Raw genomic sequence first — 23,801 nt, 5'->3', positions numbered from 1 at the left:
ATATATATAAATTAATATATATTAAGGTTTAAATATATATACATTGTGAGGTCTCATTCCACTTGTCAACTTGAATTTAAAGTAGAACTCCAGCTTTTAAAATGTATATATACTTACAGTGGTCCAGTTTGGACCATTGTAAGTATGTATACTGTATATAATCATTGGCAGGGCCACGAGGATCCCCTTTACCCGTTAATGTTATATTCTGTTATAGAAAATGTAACAGGAGGAGGTAGAATAGGCAAAAGTGGACAAGAGCAACCAAAACATCAGGAACAGAATTGGATTTTATGGCAAGGAGATCTTAGTGCTGGAGTATCTAAGACAAAAAAAAAAGCCAGGCGCTAACCCAGTCCTCAGGCTTCACCCATAACTAAAATATCACTGTTGGTCAGACTGGCATTTTTTTTAGATATGTAAACACACACAATGAGCTTTAGATAAACAATGATTATATGTATAATAAAAACATTTCTACGTGTAGCTTATAAGTATACAGGAGCAGTCATTTTGCCTATTATGTATGCAGGCTGAAATTTGACATCAGTAGTGGTTGATTAGGGAGGCTCAGTTATTGCAAGGAAATGCTTGAATTGACTTTATATTCCTTCAAGAATATAGAGTAATGCAATGTTGAAATATATATCCACATGGATGCACAGCTAAGTAATAAATTATGAACACACAGCATCTGAATATTACCAGTGCACATATTAATGCGGAGAAGTACTGTTCTTCCTTGATATACTACTGTATATACATCATTGGTTTATTACAGACATTCAAGAAACTATTTTTACAATATGACATCTGCACTTTAGGAGAATTCTATTTAATTTAGTACATCTACAAAGCATGGATGACAAAAGAGTCAGGCAGGTGTTTTTTATAAGAAACGATTTGATGTCTAATTTATTTTGGCACTTATTGGTCACTGAAGTCCCTGCCAAAGCTCTCCTATAGGCACAATATGAGTGAGTTCCTGACTTGGGGGCCATAACAGCAAATTCTGCATTCAGAGACTCTGCCAAATGTAGTGCTACAATGGACACTCATCTTTTTAAGAAGAACATTTTTTTTTACTATGGTTTATATTTAGTTTGAACTGCTACTTTGACGTACAGTATAATATTTCCTAAAGGACATAGTTTATTGTGACACACCTTTCACATCTTTCAGCATCAGCTTCTTTTTCCTTTGTACCTCCAAAGCCACAAACAAGGCTGCGATGGCAGGTCTAGGAAGGGATCAGGTAACTTTATAACTTCCACCAATTGTCACTGACTGTGCTGAACAATGTCTGAATGTTGAAATATCTCCACAAGACCATTATTAGTACTGGCTGGAAGGTGCAGATGCTTCTTACCTCCCAGCCCCGTCCTACTCTGCAGCAAATGCAGGGTACACATTTTCAAACCTGGGGGTGCCCATACATGATGCGATCTTGCCAAGTAACAGATTCAGGTATAATTTTTGTCAATGGCAAAAAAAATTTTGCAGTGTGAGGGTTTCCTAAGAGGTGACAATTGCCTCCGACTATTAAATGCATTATTACACACAGAGGTTCTCTAAAATGTTATAAAATGTCTGTATGCAAAATTAAGAAGTTCAGTGTGCATCTTCATGATGTGGCAATGTACAAAAGGAAAGCAGCTTTCTTAGTGCTCTTTCTCTTCAAGATATCTGCTCATCCATGGCCAGTCTGAAAGAGATTTAAAGGGTACCTAAATTGAGAAAAATAGGTAGGGTGTGCTTGCTGTCAATCCTCAGGATAAAAACGGTAAAAATATCGAGAGCACAACTGAGATGGAATGTGGTAAGAGGAATGGATATGTTTAAACCCAATTTTAATATTGCAACAATTTTAAAACAATCTTAAAACAATGTTAAAACAATGCTACAACAATATGGGGTGAGCAAGCTTCTTATTCAGGGGGAGGAACCCTGTAGACATTGCTGTCAATCCTCCCCTTCTGAAAATTCTGAAAATGGCAGTTAGAAGGATTTGACAAGATACCCATGTATAGTAGGTACAGACTGGAAAGAGACTGCAGGGCCAAACTGAAAAAAATATGGCTGATAATAATAACAGAGCTCATTCAGTATTACAGTCCCTTAATACCTATTTGCTTCTTTTTCACAATGCTGGTAAAAAATACCCAGTGTAAAATTAATTTCTTGTTTTACCTGATATTTGAGATTCATTGAAAGGTATGTGCCAAGTACCTTTTAGGTTGGATACTCTAAGGTCTGGTACTTCAATGATTTAACACAATTGGTTCCACTCTTGATTTAATGTTGGGCAAATGACTGGAGTGGGGTGCACGTGAAAGATGCAACTAGGATGACACAAATCAAAGCACTGAAATGGACAGACAGGAATGAGCACACAATGGGCCATTTTGATGCTTAAAGTGTATATAAAACCAAAACTTTTTTTTCCTAGTTTTAAATAAAGTAGGGAAGGGTTAAAACCCTATAAGATTTTTTTTTTGCTGTTTGTGTCTCACTGGGAAGATTTTTTTTTTACTTCCTGACCTGAAAATGCAAAGGGAAATGAGTGGACATTTCTCCAAAGTGAACAGAACTTTCATCTTACAAGAGTTGTCAAGAGACGGGTGTCTCAGTTGCAAGATTTTCTTTCTCTTTGTGCTCTAACAGCTTTAAAATTTTGGAATTTCCATCACTGTCTGTCTCGTTGACAATGGTTACCAGGAAAAATAAAGGGGTAAATCTCCCCAGCTGGAACATAGGCAGCAATAAAAACCTGACAGATGAACCAACCCTTCTCCAATCTATCCAAAACTAAAAAAAAAAGCAATAAAAAATTGCCCATACGTACACTTTAATTTTTAACAGTATGTCAAAACTGCCACCTAAACTTAAAAATATACCGAATGCTGTAAATACTAGGTTTGCTCTATTTGATAAATTGTTTTCTTAATAGATGCTAGATGCACTAGGCTCCTCTTATCCACAGTATATTTTTTACCAGCCTCCTGTACACATTGGAAGGATTCAGGTACTTTATTGGTGTACTCCTTCCTCATATACAAAGGAACCTTGCCAGGAGCCATATGGCAAGGTGAAACCTCATTTAATGACCTCCTTCAGAAAGGTGCAGACTGCATTCAAAATTCACACATTGCCTCAAAACAAAAAAAGGACTGCATTCAGTTATTCCATCAATGAGAACTTACCATCTTCATCAGTCTGTACTATGAGTTCCTGACTCTCCTTCTTTCCCTCTGGATTCATAAGAACAAGCTTGACACTGACATTGGTAAATGGAGTCAGACTAATGATGGTGTGCTGGGGATGGGAGCTGTCTGTATCCCAGCTCACTTCCTCTCTGGCTTGTTCTTGACCTCCAATCTGGTATCTGTACAGAATTGTCAGATTGTAGCTGTGGCAGCGTGTAACATTGTATCCAAATGGCTCCCAGCGAATGGTTATTTGTCTGGACTGTATGTCAACCACTTGAAGTTTCCGTGGACCATGCATAGGATCTAAAGAGAAATGACAGATATGTTGGTATAGTACGAGCTTTACCATATTTAATGAAATACCAATCATAGCATATGAACACATATGTACAAAGAACTAATACATTACTGTTTCTGAAGTAAAAGCAACATAATATACCGCAGACGTTGATAGAAATGTAGGTGATACACTGAAGTATATTTGTGTTAATGTGATTTAGCATTTGCCCAAGAAGTGCCATCTCTTTTTCTAAAAGAGACCCTGTCACCAGACCATTCATTTAAACATAAATCTTCTCATACAGTAAGTATATAAAGTACGTGTATGTTGTACTTAATGCTGGTGAAATTTCCATTTATACTACATTTCCTGTTACACCCATATTCAGTGTGTAACATGAAACATGGTGACATTGCCACCACCCACCCCTCCATTTACCTGAATTGTGGGGTTCTTCTCCCAAAAAGGCTGCTGCTAGTTTTCGAACTTAGCATGGCTGTGCATGGCTCCGCCCACACCACATCCTTTGATGTCACTGCACTTGTAGTCCTTTCATTCATCCTCCTGTCCATGTTACTGAATGCCCATACTGCAGAACAGACAGGGGCAGGAGGAAGAGACTGCAGTAGCAAGAGCATTGCACCCACGGTCCACTGATCTGGTTTGCAACGCTTTATGGGATCCTATGCAAAAAAAAAAACCTATATATATTTACAGTATATATATATAATTATATAAATGGTTATATTTTTTTTTTTAAAGGTGGACCTTTACCTTTAAGTCTCACCGGGCAAAGTTAACTTTCTTTGGATGGCGACTGTGCCGTGAGGAATACATTTCTATCTGTTTTAACTTTTCTTATAGGTTACAAAGCTGTTTTAGTGTGCCCCAGTTAACTTGATAAAGTAGCAGTGTCTCCTACAGAATTATCACCATTTATGATAGGTCCCGGCAGCATGAATCATGAGGTCAGCGGAGTCACTCCAGGTCCGCTGATTCATGAGGAGACAGTTAGATTGCTTCCTTGCAGAATGGAATGTTTGTCACGTCTGAAGTTTAGTCAGGTAATGCCTATCAATTCCCCTGACTGTGCCTATAGCACTCGACATACACCAGTGCTCTTCTCCTGCCAGCGTACGCTGGGTATCAGGCAATGAAGCCTGACAGGTGCAGCTCTGACCCGAGGGAGTAACTGGCCCATATTTAGCCTGTGGCACTTCTGAATACTATTTAATCAGTGATTCTCGCTTCTTGTGCACTTGCTGTATGCTACAGGACTGACTGATAGAATCAATTTCCATTGCTGGTACAATTCATAGTTCATTTCTTTTGAATTTAGTGTTTAGCTCCTATTACAGTCGTGGCACTTTTCCCCCCTGAAACTCAATTTCAGCTTCTCTGAGACATTTAAGGTGTAATTTGAGGATACTGCCAATGATAATCAAAACCTGGCTTAGGAATAAAAGACCCTGCTGCAGGCCCTCTGCTCCTCTTTACTTTGTGTTCTGAGATATAAATATGCAAATGACGGATGTTTTGCATTTGTGCTTCCTCGTGCTCTTGAAATCTTTAATTCAGTTCCAGAAAAAAGATTTAATGACTGCCATCGCCCTTTCTCCGATAATTACCAAATTGTTAATGACTTGCTTCCTTTCAAAACAAACCTGGACAATTGTCTTTCCAAAGTTAAACTGGCTGCTGTGCCTCCCTACTGAAAGCCTTTATTTTTTACTGTGGTCCACCAAATGGATGTAATTATATACAAATGAGCGCATTTATAAGGTCTGGCAATGTGGCTTACTATACAATGCTGCCATACAACATAATAATGTAGGCATCGGTCACCACATGTCATGCAGCCAGTATAATATACCAAGCAGATAGCTACTCACAGAATCCTTACAAAGCAAGTGTTTTACAAAAGCAATTGATCATGAGGTAGTGTAACAGAGGTAGCAGTAAAATTGCATTTTGTGGCAGCTGCAAAAGTTTAAAGTGAACCTGTACTCCATTTCAAACTCTTAAAAAAAACCTCCACCCAAGAGCAGACACCCCAAGGTTCTTGCTATTTCCTTTATTAGCCAGAAAGTCTCTTCTTTGCCCCTCTGTGATTTGGTTTCTGTTTGTTACTGGAGTGTGTTCCCTGGCTCAATGGCTAAGCTTCGATTATCATCCCTCTATCAAATGAGATTGTCCTCGCTGACAACTACAGTAGTGTCATTGTACAGGCAATTGGCAGCTGTCAGTATTTAGCTATGAAGTCACAAAAAGTAAGACCCCAAGACCAAACTTAAACTAAATCAGAAAGGGGGCAGAAGGTAAAAAAGTAACAGGCAAAAAGTCTAGCTAGTATCAGTTGTAGGAACATTTAAAGTATACCTGTACTTTTAGTAAGTTATCCTTTGTATAACATCTCCACCTCAGCACTCAACCCAATACACTTACCCATCCCTGCTGCTCAGATCTTCAATAGCAGAAGATGTGTAGCAGGTGGGAGCTGCACAGCTTCGTCAGGAAAAAAGTCTCTTGTGCTGGCCACACACGTTCAGTATAATCCCCATTAGTTTCTATTGAAAGGCAATCCACCATATGGGCTAAAGTTCAACCTGGAGACTGTTTGTGAACTACAGTAATATACTTCCCCCCCAGCTCTCATAAATGTTATCTACACCAAAATCATCACCCCAACTACTCAATCTCCTTGTCTTCATGATCTCTTAGATGAAATTCTCTTCCCTCCCAGACTTGTATATAGCCATATTCTGGGTGTCTCCAGTCTCAGAATATGGCCCTATCCAAATCCTGAGCTAAATTACTGTTTTAAAATATCTGAGTGTGCTTACAGATACATCCTTCTTGGAATAAATAGGCAGTTACTAGGGACACCTGATGTAAAGGCTCCATTCAGAATTGTTTGGTGGCCTTACTATGCTCACCTGATGGGTAGGCTAGTGACTGACAACAGGGAAATGAATAAAACAACAGAGGCACTTCTCCTTCCTGCTCAATCCCAAACAAAATAAAAACTTTGGGCTGGAGCTGGGCTTTGAAAGCATTATAGACTTTACTATGTGAAAATTGTATGATATGTTGAGCACAGTATACTGACAGTATTAGGTAAAAAAGGATCCCTTTGGTATGGCAGGCAATAAAGATATATATAAGAGTAATACCATTTTGCAAAGTCTAGTCAGAGACATATTTCATTTTTTTTATTCCTTAAAACCTCCTTAATTCCATTCTTTTGGAGACTGAAATGAAAATGCTCAGCACTAAAAGCACACTGAATTCTACAATTTCAAGTCCCAACTAAGCACTCCTTTCATAATAGCGCAATTACAGGTAATGGTACCTGGGTCTCTGACCCGAAGGTTGATGAAACACCTGCAAGTTTCATACTGTTCTACATTCCTTAGCGCAGAAAACAAATTCTGTCATTCACAAAATGATCCACTTTCTTCCAGACACTTTATGAAGACTCACAGATTAAACATTCTCAGCCAATTTTATTACATCTTCACAGTCGCATCCAGACAATAAATAGAAATGATGTAAAACAAAACAACTGCTTACCAGAAAAAAAGTTGCCCGTTAAAATGACATACCTCTTCGTGCTGCAATCACTTTATAATAACCCCTTTCATTTTCAAATCTACTTAGACATCAGCTTGCGGTAGAGACAACGTTACTTGCTACAACTGCACATTAGGTTTGCATTCCTTGACAGGCTAATTCTAGAGAAGTCTAAAGACAGACAGCCATGTGCATAAGTAATTTTACTCTTTTTTTTCTATGGAGAGGCATGTTTTTAGCTGATAAATGAAAGTGGAAGAGTGCAAAGATACATTTTAATTTCAACCATCCTCTAGCAACAGTTTTTCAAAATCATACTGCAAGTGCCATCGACAGATATGTTAAACATTATTAACAGAAGAGGTAGTTAGACATTTCTTCTACCATCTCTGTGAATCTCCTGAAGCATTAACAGAAGAGGTAGTTAGACATTTCTTCTACTATCTCTGTGAAGCTCCTGAAGCTGAAAATACAATACTAAAAGACTTCAATTTACCATAAGATATATGGTAGCAGGCTTGAGAAACATGTCTTTTGATAGATTGATTGAAGATATTACCTGCCTGACACCAGTATTACTGATAAGGCAGTGTTCATGGAAATGTGGTTTTGCAGCATAAAAGAAAAGCTTAGGTGTCATGCATGAAGTTATTATCCAAGTCGTTAATCTCATGTTAGAACTAGACCATTCTGGAGTAGGGATAAACTTGAGTTCGGACCAAGTCTGAACTCATCCAAACCTGGAAGGAAGCTGCCAATAGCAATTTAATTCACCTAATATGGCCATTTTGCTATATATGGTCAATGATGTCACCAGCATCACGCCCCTTTATTCATGCGCAGGATCCCTGTATGGATGGCAGAGCCTATACTTTATAATAAAAAAACTATAAACTTTGTGACCAACGTGGATTTTGTGATGTGAAATCTAAACCTACTGCAAATAAGTCCTTTGGCTTAAAGAGGAACTGAAATCTGGAAGCTGTGCCAAAAAAAGGCAGGTTGGGGGAAAATGATTAGTCACCAGAATTGCCTGTTGTCCCCTGCAGCTATTGTCTAATTACTGACTTACTGCCCCTTATTCTAAACTGTCTTTCTGTATAGAGGTGGCTATCTTGGTACAGGTAGGGCTTTGCTTCCACATGTTAGAGCCTCCAGCAAGGAAAACCGTAAAGAGCACAGTAGTGACATCACAAAATCTCAATGCAAATCCACTGTAAAGCAGTGACCTACATCTCTCACTGTGTATGCACAGCTACGAGGCTCTAGACACAGGAGTGCCTAGTCACCGTCACATATCAGGAAGGGTACTTTTTTTCAGGAATTTGAAGGTTGCTTTTTAAAGTCACTGCTTAGTCACAATTAACATTTCCCTAATGTTCCCAATAGCTCAATTGCGCTTTAAGATAACTATCATCTGAATTTAGCCGATTGGGCAATGTGCATAATGTAAAAAAAACAAAAACAAAGGGAGACAGAGCCTTCTCCATTTATTATACATAGATAAAATTCAATCCACAGTAAGAAAACTACTCATATGTACAATGTGGAGTCATGCACTCTAAAGATATGCCAGGAAACATCTAAATTGCATTACATAACATCATCCAAATATAGGACGACCAAGAGATGTGGCTACCAGCTGACGCGTTTCTAGGATATGTTCCCTTCCTTAGGGCTAGCTCTGAGGAAGGGGGCATATCCCCAAACACGTTAGCTGGTAGCTGCATCCCTTGGTGGTCCTATAGGCGCTGTCTCCATTTGTGTTTTTTTGCATGTACCTTGAGGACATTTACCAGTGTCCTAGAGGACAGCAGTCCTCCTGTGTGTTGGTCATCTTCAAAGATCGTTACAGGGAATTCACTAATGGTCTTCTGAGTGCTGGAAGAGTGAGATTGTAATGTGCATAATGTATACAAACTAGTAGCAGACAGCCCTAGGCAATCATTCTAGCGTGAACCAGCAATACTATAAGCTATTTTTACTATTGTTTCCCCCAAAGTAAGAATGGCACCAACATCCAACCTCCTTCTTCCATTAACCTGCATGCTCCATTTACACAGATAAAACATTTGGCATGCCAAGAGGCTTTGAATAAATATGGTGCTACTTAAAAGCTAAGGAAGAGAATAGCAACTCTAGATGTAATGTTATTGCAAATTTACCATGAAAACAAGAGTATAACTTTTATAAAACACCCATGTTCAAGATTCAAATATCCTGGTCTGTTTAAAAAATGTTTGGCGATTCATTTATGAATTAAATACATTCTTATCTTTGAAAACAAAAGCTGAAAACAACAGATATAATCAGCAAACCATCCAACCCAATTGAAATATTCCCAATCAATACAGCCCAAACCTGCACTGCACTTAGGCTGCCTATTAATAATAGAGCACTGTGCCAATAAAAAATCAGAATGTCAAATTTTAAAAATGTGAAACTTTTGGAACTGTTTAAAGCACTCTGTGAAATAGTAATAAATAGAGGAAAATACAAATGATCTGCCTTTTTAATTCAGCCATAATTCAGACTGTTTTTGCTCACAATGTTCTTCCTGTTGAGAAACCTGTTTTGTAATTATCTTGCTCTTAGGAGGATATGCCATATTGATTGCAAACAGGGAGCAGAGAGAGCTTTCTAGAAAGCAGCAAAATAGCACAAGGAAAATCCAAAGCTTCTTTGCTCCTGACAAGGAATTAAGCATAAGGCTGAGGTTGATAATATATGTGAACCTCTCGAAAAACCTGTATGTGCAATCTTGCCCTCTTTACCTGATTTCCAAACACAATACCTGGTTAGGAATATTTGTTCAAAGCTAAACTTCGGGCACAAAAACTTTCATTTAAATATATTCCTCAATAGTCACAAAGGATATATATCCACCTTTTGTACACAAAATGCCATAATCACTGTGCTGCACAAAACTTGTGCAGAGAACAGAGCTATTGGAGTCACCCAGCAGGCCCCACCCACTACAGGCTGTCAGCAGAAAACTAGAGAAGGGGGCGGATACTACACCAGTCATTCTGCACAAGTGGAGAAAGCAGTAGTGATCAGTCTGTATTACAGGAAGCTACCACACAGAGGCAGTTTTATGCTGAATTACTGCACAGATCTAAAAGAAATACACCAGAATTCCAGTGGGAATATACATGCCTAATATACAATAATTGCTTATACGAGTTCGGCTGTAAGATTTTTTTCCACGACAAAATGGCTATAATTCTGACCTTGATGAACTTTCCATGTGTTTACCATATGAAGTGGCACTTTACTTGATCTGCTCATTACATGAATAATCCTTTCTTATACAAAAGAGAACATAGCCAATCAGAGATTTTGCAACATGTTGGACTAGCTCTGCAATGGATCCTGTGTGCTGTATTGGACATAATGGAGTTGATTTACTGAAATAGTAAAGATATTCACTTAACAAAGTGAATGTTTACTTTGTAAAGTGTATGTTCACTTTACAAAGTCAGCGCTAGTGCTATAAGTTGAAGCTGCGTTCCACTTTGAATACCCAATCATGTTATAGCAAATATATATATATATATATACAGGGCTTGAAAAATTTGGCAGTGTCTCACCAGTCAGTCAAAAATTTCACCAGTCAGCATGACCGGACTAAAGCCTTGCAATATATGTTAAAACATTTTGGAGACAGATAGAGCTTTATTTTGTGACCCCACGGGGTTATTTGTTTTTACTTTATAATGAAAAAAGTACCATAAATGTAAAAAAAATAAAAAAGTTTCCCTATGTTATAAAACATTTATTCTTACCCATATTTTTAGTACAACATAAAAGTCGGGGTCACGTCGTGTAAATAGACACCAAACATGTCAAGCCTTAAAATTGCGTGCACCCGCAAAATCGCAAAAAACGCCCATACGCGACGATTAAAATGCTTTTACTGCTCATCAGTTTAGTGTTATCAGTGATTGATGGCTCTAGAATTATTGCTCTCATTCCGACATTTGCGGCGATATGTAACATGTGCAGCACTATAGGCGCAATCGTCGTTTTCGCACGTAGGCGCACCCAACGCATATCTACGTGTGTATGTGGGGGGCGGGGGACTTAAATTTTTTTTCCTTTTTTATTTTTTTTTTTATGCTTCTTTATTTATTTTTTTATGATTCTTTAATTTTTATATTACTTTTTTTAACACTATTGCTATTACATGGGGGGCTAAGAAGCCACCTATGTGATAGCTAATTTACATGACAGGTCCTATAGATATATATAAATATATATATATATATAGTAGTGCAATATAAATGGGTAAGCCGTATTAGTCCAGTAGACAAGACGTCAAAAAAACAAAAACGCAGTATTGCAGTGTGCAATGATATCTTTTTTATTGGACTAACAAAATATATAAAAGACAAGCTGTTAGAGGAGGGGGGAGGGGGATGAGTGGGGTGTCATAAATGTTGGACCTGGGAGTACAAAATGCCTCCTGATAATCAAAAGACAGAAAAAATAGTAGTAAAGTATAATATTTAGTAAACCAGACCTCTTGCCTCTACTGAACAGAATGCTACAAATGCTCTGAACAGATGTTGTACCTGCCTTTAGCCAGTTAATTACCACATCTTTAAAGTCCTGATTTGATCATCATTAGCAAATGTTTTTCAAAACAGACTTTGGATATTTTTCTATATTTGCAAATGTTGCATGCCACACTTACTACAGCCTTTCTCAACCTTACCCAAGAGGAAACCTTGAAATAATTCTCAGGTCTCAGGGGAACTCCTGCTAAAATGAATTTCTCACGGGTCAGTGGGAAGATTGGTCCTTACATTGGTGGTAAGAGTGCCACCCTTACAGACAGCATGTTGTCAAGCTGCTGGCTCATTAAGTGGCATTGGATGAGGAACTATGCAGACACCAGATGGTAAGTCAATCAGATAAAGCTCAAGGAACCCCTAGTGATCTCTGGCGTAACTCTAGGCAATTCCTTGTTGAGAACAACTCCTCTAAAACATAATCTGTGTCCATGTATAATAATTTCTTATAATTACTCTTACTAAAACCAGCCCAGGCAATTTCAGTGTGGTTAAGATTTTAGAAAATGGTTGGCTTATAACAGTTTAGATTGACTTACAGCATTTTCAACTAGTATTTATAAATATTACCGATGTGGTACGAACTAAAACTGCTGCTCTACAATTGCCACCTGTTGTCTAAATGTCTGTGTATAATTATGCCCTATAATCAGGAATATAGATAATATAGCCTTTTTATCAGGATATGTAAAGAGAAGTATTGGCAAGGATGGTAACAGCATGGCTACGTCCATTAATATGTATCACATTACCTAATGTTTATTACACTGTTATTTCTGTGTCAATATTAGCTGTGTGCACAAAACAGCAGGAAAGCAGACCTAATTAGAGGAAACAGACCTTCCACATTCTGCATATTTACAGTTAGTCTGATCTGCATTTCATGAAAAAACATGGCAAAAAAGTAAGCAGTTTGTCATTGTGTGTCAGGTACACAAGAGCACCAAAACCTAAATTATAAGTGTTCACCAGTTAGTTGCATTATGGATTATGAGTCCATATATATAGCAGTAGTAATAGTTCTTGTGCATTGAATTTTTAGCACCATAGTATTATTGCCACTTCTATGGGTGAGGCAAACATTTTCTCTTTAGTAGTATCTAGAGAAAACAGATTATGGCTAACCTTGGGGTGTAGAGGGTAATGCTCGGGTGGGGTGTAGAGGGAAATGCTCGGGTTAAAGTTGAACTTTAGAGGTTTAGGGTAAGATTTAGGGTTTAGGTTGAAAGGAAGAGTTGGGGTTATGTTTATGTAAACCCTAAAAATAAACTTATCTGATAGTCCCTTCTTATAGCTTTAAAAGTGTTTTCTGTTCAAAGGGTTCATATCTGTTCAATGAGTGCAAAGCAATACCTGTTGGTCCTGCTAAAAATCTAGTGAGTTAATAACTCTGATAGATCCCTCCTATGTTAGGGAATTAAGGAAAGAGGGAAGTTTTCTGTGGTCCTATCACACTTCATGGCACCAGGTGAAAAAAAAAAAAAATGCAGCCACTACACCTAAGGTCTGGTAAGCTGCCGTATATCAAATTTTGCTCTTGGGTTTCAATACCCTTTAAAGTAGGAGGACAAGGGGAAGTAAGTTTGTTTTTGTTGCTCAGGTGTAATAAATGTAGACCAAAAATATAACACATAATAGAAGAGTCAGCTAAACAATACATAAATTACAAAAATGAACATTATTTTAGCGCCAAAAATCAACAGTATTGATTATATTGGGGGAATCAAAATTTGCATGTGAACACCTACCCTTAGTGATGTCACATGTCCAATACAGGAGGTGAAAAATATAACAAAACATCTAAAAATATATTATTGTTTGCTTAATGAGGAGTAACACTGCCCGTTGCCTCTAGAACAGGGGTGCCCATTAGGTAGATCGTGATCTACCAGTAGCTCTCAAAGCTGATGCTGGTAGATCACGAAGGGTGTGAATAGTGGCCCCTTTATTCCATTTTGGTATATTTATTTAGCTGTGCACACATGATTACCTATTAGCCTGAGTCTGCTGAGCCAAGCTCCCTGACACCTTTATTGGTGGATACTGGTGGTTGAAGTGCTATGTATTACATCAAAGAATATTAGTTTATACAGTCTGTTGCACTACACTGTTTGCAAAATACAGCAAGGTGAGCCAGGAGAGAGAGCGTGAGGAGAGACAGACAGGAGAGAGAGGAAAGACAACCAGGGGAGATAGCAAGGAGAGACAGCCAGGAGAGAAACGAGAAATGACAGCCAGGAGAGAGAGGAGAGAAAGCCAGGAGAGAGAGAGAGAGAGGGAGTTTTTTTTTTTTCATTGGTAGATCTCATGTAGCTCATCATTTGAAAAGTAGATCTTAACACAAAAATCGTGGGCACCCCTGCTCTAGAAGAGCATTAGTCCATCTTGAAATGCTGTCATGCAATGTTCTCAATTGTGGGATTTTGAACAGATCTTCAAGACAAGTCTCCAATACTTTGAAAGTTGAAGGGGGTGGAAAACTACTTTATTCTCTATGCTCCAAAGTGTCTAGGTATGTTGACTGGGAAAGTCAAAATGACAGATGTTATCTTGCTGTTTTATTTGTTTAGACATGTATGCTATCATCCTGGAACATCAGCACAGCATTTGCACTATAAGGTACCCTAGTCCTGTAACATTGCCTCATGGGTATTGTGTGAGCAAGCAGATTAGTCAGTCATAAAACCTTAATAATCCCATGAAATGGCTGCCCATGCTTAGATCATATTGGCAACTAAAAACGTAGGCTGGGTTCCCTGAATTTAATTTATTTTAAAATTAAATCTGTATTATTTTTTGCCTTCCCTGGTTCCCCTCCCCCCTCCATTAACATGCTAATTACATTTTTAAATCAAACCTCACCATTTACATTACATACCTTATTTGAGACATAATCAATGGGGCTCTGTGTTTCTGTATGCAATACTCGAGAGATTGAGCAAGGAAAGCAGGTTCACTAGAAGCCTGGTGTACTTTAATGGTACTCATACAACTTTATTAATTAAACATCAATTCTTCATTAAATTCAAAAATAACATTACAACATTGCATTTAAAACAGCACATCAAACGCCATAGAGCCTGGCCAACCTATTCAATGTGATCATATCAGTCTATCAACATAGAGCTTGTACGATTTGGATAATAACAGAGGCCCAAAAATGAGAACAATAACATCTCAATATGTTTTGCAATACCCAATCAATTGCTTCTTCAGAGAAGAAATTGAAGAAGCAGAGAAGAATTTAAAATCACTTTATATAAAAGGTTGTCAGGATAGAGGCAACAAATAAGCATATATGTTCTCATCAAATAATCTACAAAACCATCTTCCAATACAATAATGGAATGAGGGCTGACACTATTGAGAATATCGAATATCGGCTGAACCGAAGGGTTTCTCTAGGGGAAGTGAGTTGAAGGATTAGCCGAACATTCAACTAATTCCTTCGGCTCCTTAGTGAATAAACCCCTAAATGTGAGATTGTAGTCCATCACAGGAGCGAGCTTGGAGTGGTGGCTACATTACAACACACACAGGGACCATGGGGAAAAGTAGCCACCCTTCAGAAGGAAGGACAGTGTTGCCACCAATTCAGAGATTATTTGAGGCTCTACAGCCGAGTGATACCCAAATTAGATACATTCTGCCATTATGGCGTTGTCTGTATTCTCTTTGGAAGACTTCATCGCGAAATTAGTTTATATTCCTCTGTTTTACATGTTTATAGATTTTGTAACAACTGCACACAAAACATCTCCATGTCGGACTGACTTATAGCGAACAGGAGTTAGAAGCTGGAAAACAGAAGCATCAGGATCGCTCCATGGCCACAGAATAGCAGTACAGCAGACTGCTGTGCATCTGTAAAATGGGTTTGTACTTGCTATGCATTACCTTACATCTGCATGGTGCAATTACGGATAGATTACATGTTTGTAGAAGCTGCACACTACATTAACTAGTGCCAGCTACAAGCTACATAATAAACATTCACAGCTTGTTGGACTGCGGAGAAAAGAAACTTTTAAACTTGTTTGGAAACAAATATATTAAAACTCTAGTTACTACAAGAAACTTGAAAGGTCTACTTCAAAATGCACTCTACACAACACATTTGTCTACAGAGAGTGTACATTTGCTGGAAAGGGAAAATAATTTCTTAACATAATAATTAACTGATAAGCTCAAAATTATTTAGCCAAATATTTGAGTATTAAATTGATTTTATAGTGCATATTTATTAATTTATTTTTGCATTGGAGCCAGTAAAGCATTGCATCAACAATCAGTGGATCAAGGGTGCTATGCTCTGACTCCTGCAGAGTTTTCCTCCCATTCATGTCCATACCTCAGTACAGACATTCAGTAACAGGGACAGAAGAAAGAATGAATGGACAGCAGGTATGGTGACATCACCGAACTTGTATTCCATTAACAATTACAAGTCCCTCTGTCGAGGTTGCTGATCGGGCTTATAGTTTCTACATTCAGAGATCCTGCCAACGGATGCCGCTGTGTGGGCGGAACTTAGTTCAGAGAGAAGAGCACCCTTGATTCCAGTAAATGGGGTGAGGTGGGAGGGGGTTTGCCAAAGTAACCATGTTTCATGTTACACCCTCAATGGAACATGGTCCAAAAGGCGAACGTAACATTCAAACCTTTTGCTCCCAGAGCTGATTTGCGCACATGTTTAAATCTTCATTTTAGGCCTGAGAGTTACTTAAAAACCCCTGAAAGCAAAGACCCTGTAGAATAAAAAGGTGGCAAAGCCAAATTTTTATATGTCACATGATATTAGCTCAACTGTTTATCAAACACCAAATTTCAGTACAAAATAAAGTTAAGATATTTTAGTGCACAAAAACACAATATAATACAATTTTTTTTAAAATATAAAAGATGAGGTTGTACCGAGTAAAGAGATACCCAACATGCCAAGCTTAAAAATTGCGAGCGCCCATGAAATGTTGAAAAAGGATTGTACCCCAAATTGTCCGTAGGTGACACTGTGAGGGCCCCTTTACACCAATCGCGGTGAGTTCCAGAGCAGCAGCTGCTGTAATGTACAGCAATCGCTCACAAAACGTCCCCCTTTTTTCTGGGGCGGGAGGGGACATGGCAGTGCCTGAAGGTAATGGCACAGCAGAAACGCCCCCTGCCCGCAGTGCGATCGGATGCGTGGAAAAATATTGCTTGCGTTCTGGTCCACTGCAAACGCAAAAAATGTTGCATGCTCTATTTTTTGCATTTGCAGTAGACCGGAAAGCAGGCAATGTTTTGCCACGCATCCGATCACAATGCGTGTTGGGGACGTGGCTGCTGTGCCATTGACTTCAATGCACCGCAGCACCCCCTCCCGACACAGAATGAAGGGGGGAGTTTTGTGAGCGATTGCTGTGCATTCCAGTAGCTGCCGCTCTGGAATGCCCCGCAATTGGTGTGAATGGGCCCTAAAGTCATGTTCAGGTCATCAGTTTACAGTTAACAGTGGATTTTTGCCATAGAATTATTGCTCTCACTCAGGCGTATGTGATAATATCTGTGGCACAATTGTCATTTCTGTATGTAGGTGCACCCAACTAATGTTTGTGTTAGTATATACAGGTACGCAAGGGGCGTTCGGGTGTTTTTACATTTATTTTATTTAACTTTATTTTTAAAATGTTTTTGTTTTTTTTACTTAACTTTATTGCTATCACATAGGGGGCTCATTTGCCATCTATGTAATTGTACTTCAGTGATGACAGATTCTCTTTTAAGGAGATATGATAGGTCTATTAGACCCCTAATGTGACCTTTTCGGCCCACTGAAGCTGATCAATCATTGAAGCTACAATCTCACTATTAGTTTACTAATAAGTATTGAGATTGTAGTCAACGAAAAAAACAATACCGGCGCCCTTTTCTGAGATTGTAGTCCATCACAGGAGTGAGCTTGGAGCGGTGGTTACTTTACAACACACACAGGAACCATTGGGAATAAAAGTAGCCACCCTGAAGAAGACAGTGTCAGCACCAATTCAGAGATGATTTGAGGATCTACAGCTGAGTGAGACACAACATATATTTGTGTTAATAGTTGAATGCATTTAACTCCTGAGTTTAGTGTCACTTTAAAAGAAGTGAGTAGGTTACAAACAATAAATCATATACAGGGTTATTCACAGAAGAGTGAAGAGTTTGGAGAAAGCAATGAGAAGTGAACAATCTAGGCCAAAATAACAGATTTCGAAAAAGTCTCCAATTCAGCTCACTTTCCAGTTCAGCTATGTTGTCCTAGATTGTTCACTTCTCCTGCCTTCTCCAAACTCTTCACCCTTTTGTGAATAACCCTGATAGTCACTAACAACATTTGAAGCATCCATATCCAAACACTTGTACCACCCAATATTAAAAGTAGTTTTGAGTTGTGACTGGAAGATGGAACAATTGTTTTGATCAATTGTACAAAAAATTGAGAAATTTAGTATGTGTATTAACAGTAGTATCATTCTACACCTGAATGACCACAAACTGGAACAAGCACCTCCATAGGGGACTGCCAATGCATCTGTCAGATGAACATTGTCAAGTTCTAAAATCCTTGTGGTGGGACATCAGACATTTCCTATTTCTTAGCTGAACAGTCGCACCAAATCATATTATGGCGATTATACAATGTATGTGCCAACCAAGGCATAAACAAGAGGCAGTGTTTGATTGCGTCTGATAGCAATATTTGAGAATTGCTTGTGGTAGTCATGTAGCAGACTGCTCTGAAAGATTTTACAAATGAAATTTTGAAAGGACTTTAATGTAAACCACTCTATTAAAACAAACATTCAGCAGGCACTATTGTTCAGAGAAAATATAATCTTATTAAAGCAGCAATATAAAAGATATACTCACCTTGTAAGTCTTCGTGCTGCCAATGAAGCAGTGCCTGGGGGATTTGAGTGCATTTCAGCACCATATACAGTACTAATGTTCTCCACACTGCAATAGTCTGGGATATGATTAACTATTTATTTTCCAAGAGTCCTTTGTTAATCTGCTTATAATATGGTTTTTTTCCAACTCAACAGATACACATATTTTACGAAGTTGGATAAACATAATGATTGCTAAGGGGTTATCACGGTATATTGGACACCCAGTGCAGAACTTTTCATAAGGAAAATGTTGGCGGTTAAATTACATTTGCTTCAATTGTTAGCTTGGTGCTCTATGATAAGTAAACATGTATGTCTGTAGGATGCAAACATACATATTAATGTAAATATTGGTAGGGGAAAAGTTCAGGGTTTGTATTTCTCATTTACTAGGTTTGTTTGCAGTTTGAACTATTGACTGCCATTTCTGATAATTTAACAGTGACCAACACACTGGACCTTAGTAAATGATACAGTATGTGCCTATGCATGTGCATTGATTATGCTTGAACCAGCAAGTCGATAGCTCACAGAATTTAATATGTGTCCGCAACGTGTAAGTACAGGTTACAATGTATATGCAATAAGAGGAATTTTTCAAAACTGGTGCAAACAGAATTTGCCGATGACAACCAATCAGTTTCTATCTTTCATTTTCAAAGCTTAACTGAACAAACTGAAGAGAGACGCTGACTGGTTACTGCTCCAGATTCTGTCTGCTCGAGTTTTGATAAATTCCCCCCAAATACATTTACTAACAAATGTAGTTTGCTATCTAATATACGCACCAGTGTCTAAAGGTATCCCGGTAAAACAATGGCATGCTTATAATGAAAATGTAATTTTCTCTAATGCTTGTGGTATCTAACCACTGTTAGCATTTTTAAACGCAAATAGCTTATAGGAAGAAAAAAAACACATCAAGCATGCAGGGCTCTCGTCCAAGGAGACTGTAAAAAAACTTTCTTTGTAAAAAACCTGAATGAAAGGTACATAGATGGGTATTGTAGTGCACATGTGCATATCTTTGTGCATGTGCAGACTAGCCAGAATACAAGATTGCATGCGCCAGTGTGCGTAATAGAGTTTCCACTGATCAATACCTGTTTAACCTTGTGGACACTTGCAGGTGTGTAATCCAGAAATACTATAATGATTTATGCCTGCTCTTTTCCTTTTATTTTAGTAAATTAGGCCCACCGTCTTAGTTAAATCAAGCTGGCATTCCATCTCATTACATCCTCAAAATTATTTTAGTGTTCATCATTGCTGTATCTGTTAGAGCAGTGGTTCTCAACCTGTGTAACCTCAGGTCATTTGTCATTTAGTCGTGACCCAAGTTGCACTGCAATGGAACACATCACATCACGGTACCGCATGTTCTGATACATTTGCGTTTGGGGTGCCATTCAAATGGATGGCAATGCAATGCACCTCTCACACCAGAACGCCTGTTAGGTGCGGTTGCATGGTACAGTGCGTTAATCGCTAACTTCCCGATCTACTGAGCCGACCTGTGACAGTCTCATTGTCACAGGTCGGCTAGAACTATGAGGTGAGTGAAAAGCACTCACCTCATAGTTCTCCTTTAAGGACGCTGGCAGAAAGATGGCAATTTTTTAATGCTCAGTTCCAGGACAGGCACACTTTATGACTTCCTCAAGTATACCTATAAAGTTATGTAAAGTTGCACAATTACAGTATCTAATTATGGTAACCCCAAGCATATGTAATATATTACAACTGAATAAAGGTATATTGCGTCTTCCTCCTGTCAATGCAGTTTTCAAAAACCCCATGGAAGATGGTAATATTCTCAGTGAACTTGTTGAGAAGCAGTACAAAGCTAGTGGAGAAATGTTCCAAAGATTAAAACAATACAGAAACTGTGCCATGGTAAACAAAAACAAAAATCAGACTCAGTAAATATAACTGTATATCAGTATTTAACACATTTAATGTTATTATTTAATGTTCTAAGATATAAAAACGCAAACATGTTAAACACGGGGTACAGTATAATTAATTAACTGTTTTTTGCGATGGGAAATTCATTTTCTATATTATAAGCCACCATAAGATAGCATTTGCACTGTTTTTAGATTCAGAATTTCACTGTTTCTAGATTTATTGCAGAAATAGAGCAATCTGCCTGTCCTTTCTGTAGTATTTCTTTGCATATTTTGTAGGAGAAGGAATTACTAATCTATTTGCAGCAAATAGTGTAAAGCCTCCAAGCATCAAAGACACATGAAGCCCCCGTTGAGCTTGACACTTGTTTTTCATTTCCAGCCATTGATTTTTCTCAGTCCAGTCAACATATTTCATTGGAATAAACTGTTAGCACTATCAGCATCAAATATTGATTACTGCAAGTCTGAGATCCCCACCTGAGAATATGTAACCTTAATTTCCAGCAGGTTACATTGGTTATCGCCAGTCGGCTGGAAATGCTTGGGAATCATTATGTAGTCTAAAATGTTCACAGCCACAAAGTACCTTGAGTACACGGTGACAGTCAAATGTGTAATTATAGATTTTAGAACCTTGGGCAGTTTGTTATAAGTCCCCCAAACAGAAAGAGGACACACCCCATTTTAACTATGCCTATTCCTTTTGCAGAATACAACTGAATTATGTTACATACTGTATTACAGGACAATGGCAGTTCTTGTAAAAAGAATAAATAACTCAGTTAACTTGTCAACCTCCTGTATGGAGTATAAAACCTAAATCCAGGTAGTTATCTTATAGATGAACATTTGTTGTACCTTAATGGTTGTAATGTGAATTTTCTGTCAAAGGATTTGTAATTCTGTAAAGATAATATCTTACTCCAGACACAGCTGCCAGATATTTGGCCTCTACATGTTAGCAAGGAACACACCCACATCCTGCGGATTGGACAGTGAATAAATAATCCAATATGTGGTGCCTGATCCCAAAAGATTCCCTGTGATAATTGCAGACATACCAGGTAATGTAACCTCCACCGCTGTGCTCACCTATGTAACTCACCAGACCTAAAATAATCTAAAAATAATTTGAGGACAATATACACTTTAACGTTTGGAAACTTCAGGAGATAGTATTAGACTGGAACATCTCGCTCCTTTCATAAGTAGAACTACCGGCTCATCCAGCTGACAGGTCTGCCCCCGGGTTTGCACTTGTCTTCGGAACTCACTCCAGTATGATCTGAATACCACCGGGGCACTCTCATACAAAGGAAGAAAACTCTGAAATATGCTCAGTGGGTGAAACATTCTACTCCTTGTGGCACCTTCCCAGCACACCAAGGACACTATGCTAATAATATTGTCAGTGAAGTACAGTATAGGGGAGCAGCACAACAATCAATTATCACTAGGGATGTTCAGATACCAAGTAATGTACTTGGTACAAGTACAGATATTTTTCCAGCTACATTTTTAAGGAGCATACAGGGCTCTTGGGATTTGTGCATCCCTGTTTTAATATATGATTTGTTATATATATATATTAGGGACGCACCAATACCATTTTTTCCAGGCCAAGTACAAGTACTTGTCCAAGTACTTACAGATACAAGATACAAGTACTGATACATTTTTGTTTAGTGTAATGTGACAGTTTTTCTAAAACAATACAGACTAATGATTTCAGGACAGTGGTGGAGTGCCAACGCCCTATCACAGCTACAACTGCTGCGAACCTTGTTGTTCTCGTGAAAATGCCAAGTATCGGCACTCGTATCTGAACTGGAATCTGAACATCCCTAATTATCACCCTTCTCTTTCTTCCTGTCACCATGTTAACACATATTCTGCAGCAAAACCTGATTGGCTCCAATTGGCCCTAATGCTGGTCTTCCCTCTCCCAGACTCCTGCTATGCAGGGGATTACATAAGACTGATATAGGTAAAAATTAAGGCACTTCCGCTAGTTGCACTTATGATACATTTAATGATCTCAATGGACATATAACTTTTAAAGTTATGGGCCTTTCACTTCCTTATGATTACAAGCATTACAAACACTTTGGGTAAGATTGAATCAATTAAGTTTCTCTGGTCAAAATAGGGCATACATAGTTTATTACATGGGAATGTCAGCAGCAAATGGGGGGAGGGGGATCTACGGCAAGTGGGAAGGGCAGGCAACAACAAAAATCAAGCACACTATCCTACAGCCATAGGCTGCCCACACTTCCCGAAAGAAGGACCACCCCAAAAAATAAATGACCTGCAAGCATAAAAGTAGAGGTAGAGGTGCTGCAACATAAAGGTAGGTAAGCATTGCTACAGTGACCTCTTATTCATCCTCCCCTCCTCTTGCCCAAACACTGGGAGTTGTACAGGGGTGGAGTGAAATTGGGGGGAAAACCCAGGGTCTTTTTCGGCAGACAATTTGTAGCAAATGGGGTATTTCTTGCTCAAATCCACACAACATGGCCTTGTTTAGAAACTAAGGGGTCTATTCACTAAGCTGCTGTAGGCAGCCGAGTGAATAACCGACGTGAAGTGAGCCGAACACTGTTCGGGTATTTACTTCAGGCTGGTACGGCTGATTTCAGCCGTATATCGGCTGAAATAAGCCATACATCGGCTTGCTTCACATGGCTTCGGGTCGGCCAAACATGCTCAGCATGTTCGGCTGACCCGAAGTGCAGAAGGAGTTCGACTCAGCCGATCCAACATCTGGATCGGCTGAGCCGAACCTCCGGCAGGCTACACACTGCTGTTCGGCCTTTTCTTATAGATGCCGAACAGCAGTGAGTGAATAGCCGAATCCCTCAGAGGGACCAAGCAGAACAGAAAAATTGTTAAAAAAGTAAAAAAAAAGTAAATAAAAAACGATTGTGCGGAGCTAGCAATGACAGCTAGCTCTGCCCAACAGTTTTCTATTGTCCGGCGGTTCTGCTGCCATAAAAAAAAAACGGAAAAAAAAACCTCCCCCGGGCGCTCTGGGAGCCTCCTGCTCCCGGTCGCACAGGAGAGGAACACTGCTTTGTCATTTTTTTTCTTTATTCTGACACGGAGCAGTGTCAGAATAGAAAAAAAAAACAAAAAAAATGTTTTGCCTATTGGAATGCATTGCTAGATTCCTATTGGCTATTTCAATTTGCAATAGCCAAAAGTAAACTAGCATTGTACCCGCCCTCTGCTGTTGGACCTGATGGGGAACTGCAAAAGAGGGCGGGTACAATGCTAGTTTACTATTGGCTATTTCAATTTGCAATAGCCAATAGTAAACTCTCAATGCTTTT

At 38.7% G+C, this 23,801-nt stretch overlaps 1 protein-coding gene across 9 annotated transcripts in view; it reads right to left on the bottom strand.

Annotated features, from left to right (window-relative positions):
• PTPRM (protein tyrosine phosphatase, receptor type M) overlaps window positions 1-23,801 on the bottom strand; it is a 606,372-nt gene that overhangs the window by 294,578 nt on the left and 287,993 nt on the right. For all 9 annotated transcript variants that reach the window (XM_018553724.1, XM_018553732.1, XM_018553757.1 and 6 more), the window contains exon 8: window positions 3,204-3,512. In XM_018553724.1, coding sequence (XP_018409226.1) covers window positions 3,204-3,512 — 309 coding nt within the window. The remainder of the gene's footprint in view (window positions 1-3,203; window positions 3,513-23,801) is intronic.

The sequence above is a fragment of the Nanorana parkeri genome, unplaced genomic scaffold, assembly GCF_000935625.1.
Source record: "Nanorana parkeri isolate BGI_ZX_2015 unplaced genomic scaffold, ASM93562v1 scaffold7, whole genome shotgun sequence".
Lineage (NCBI taxonomy): Eukaryota > Metazoa > Chordata > Amphibia > Anura > Dicroglossidae > Nanorana > Nanorana parkeri.
The sequence above is the reverse complement of the archived record's forward strand: the minus strand, read 5'-3'. Positions and strand labels throughout refer to the sequence as shown.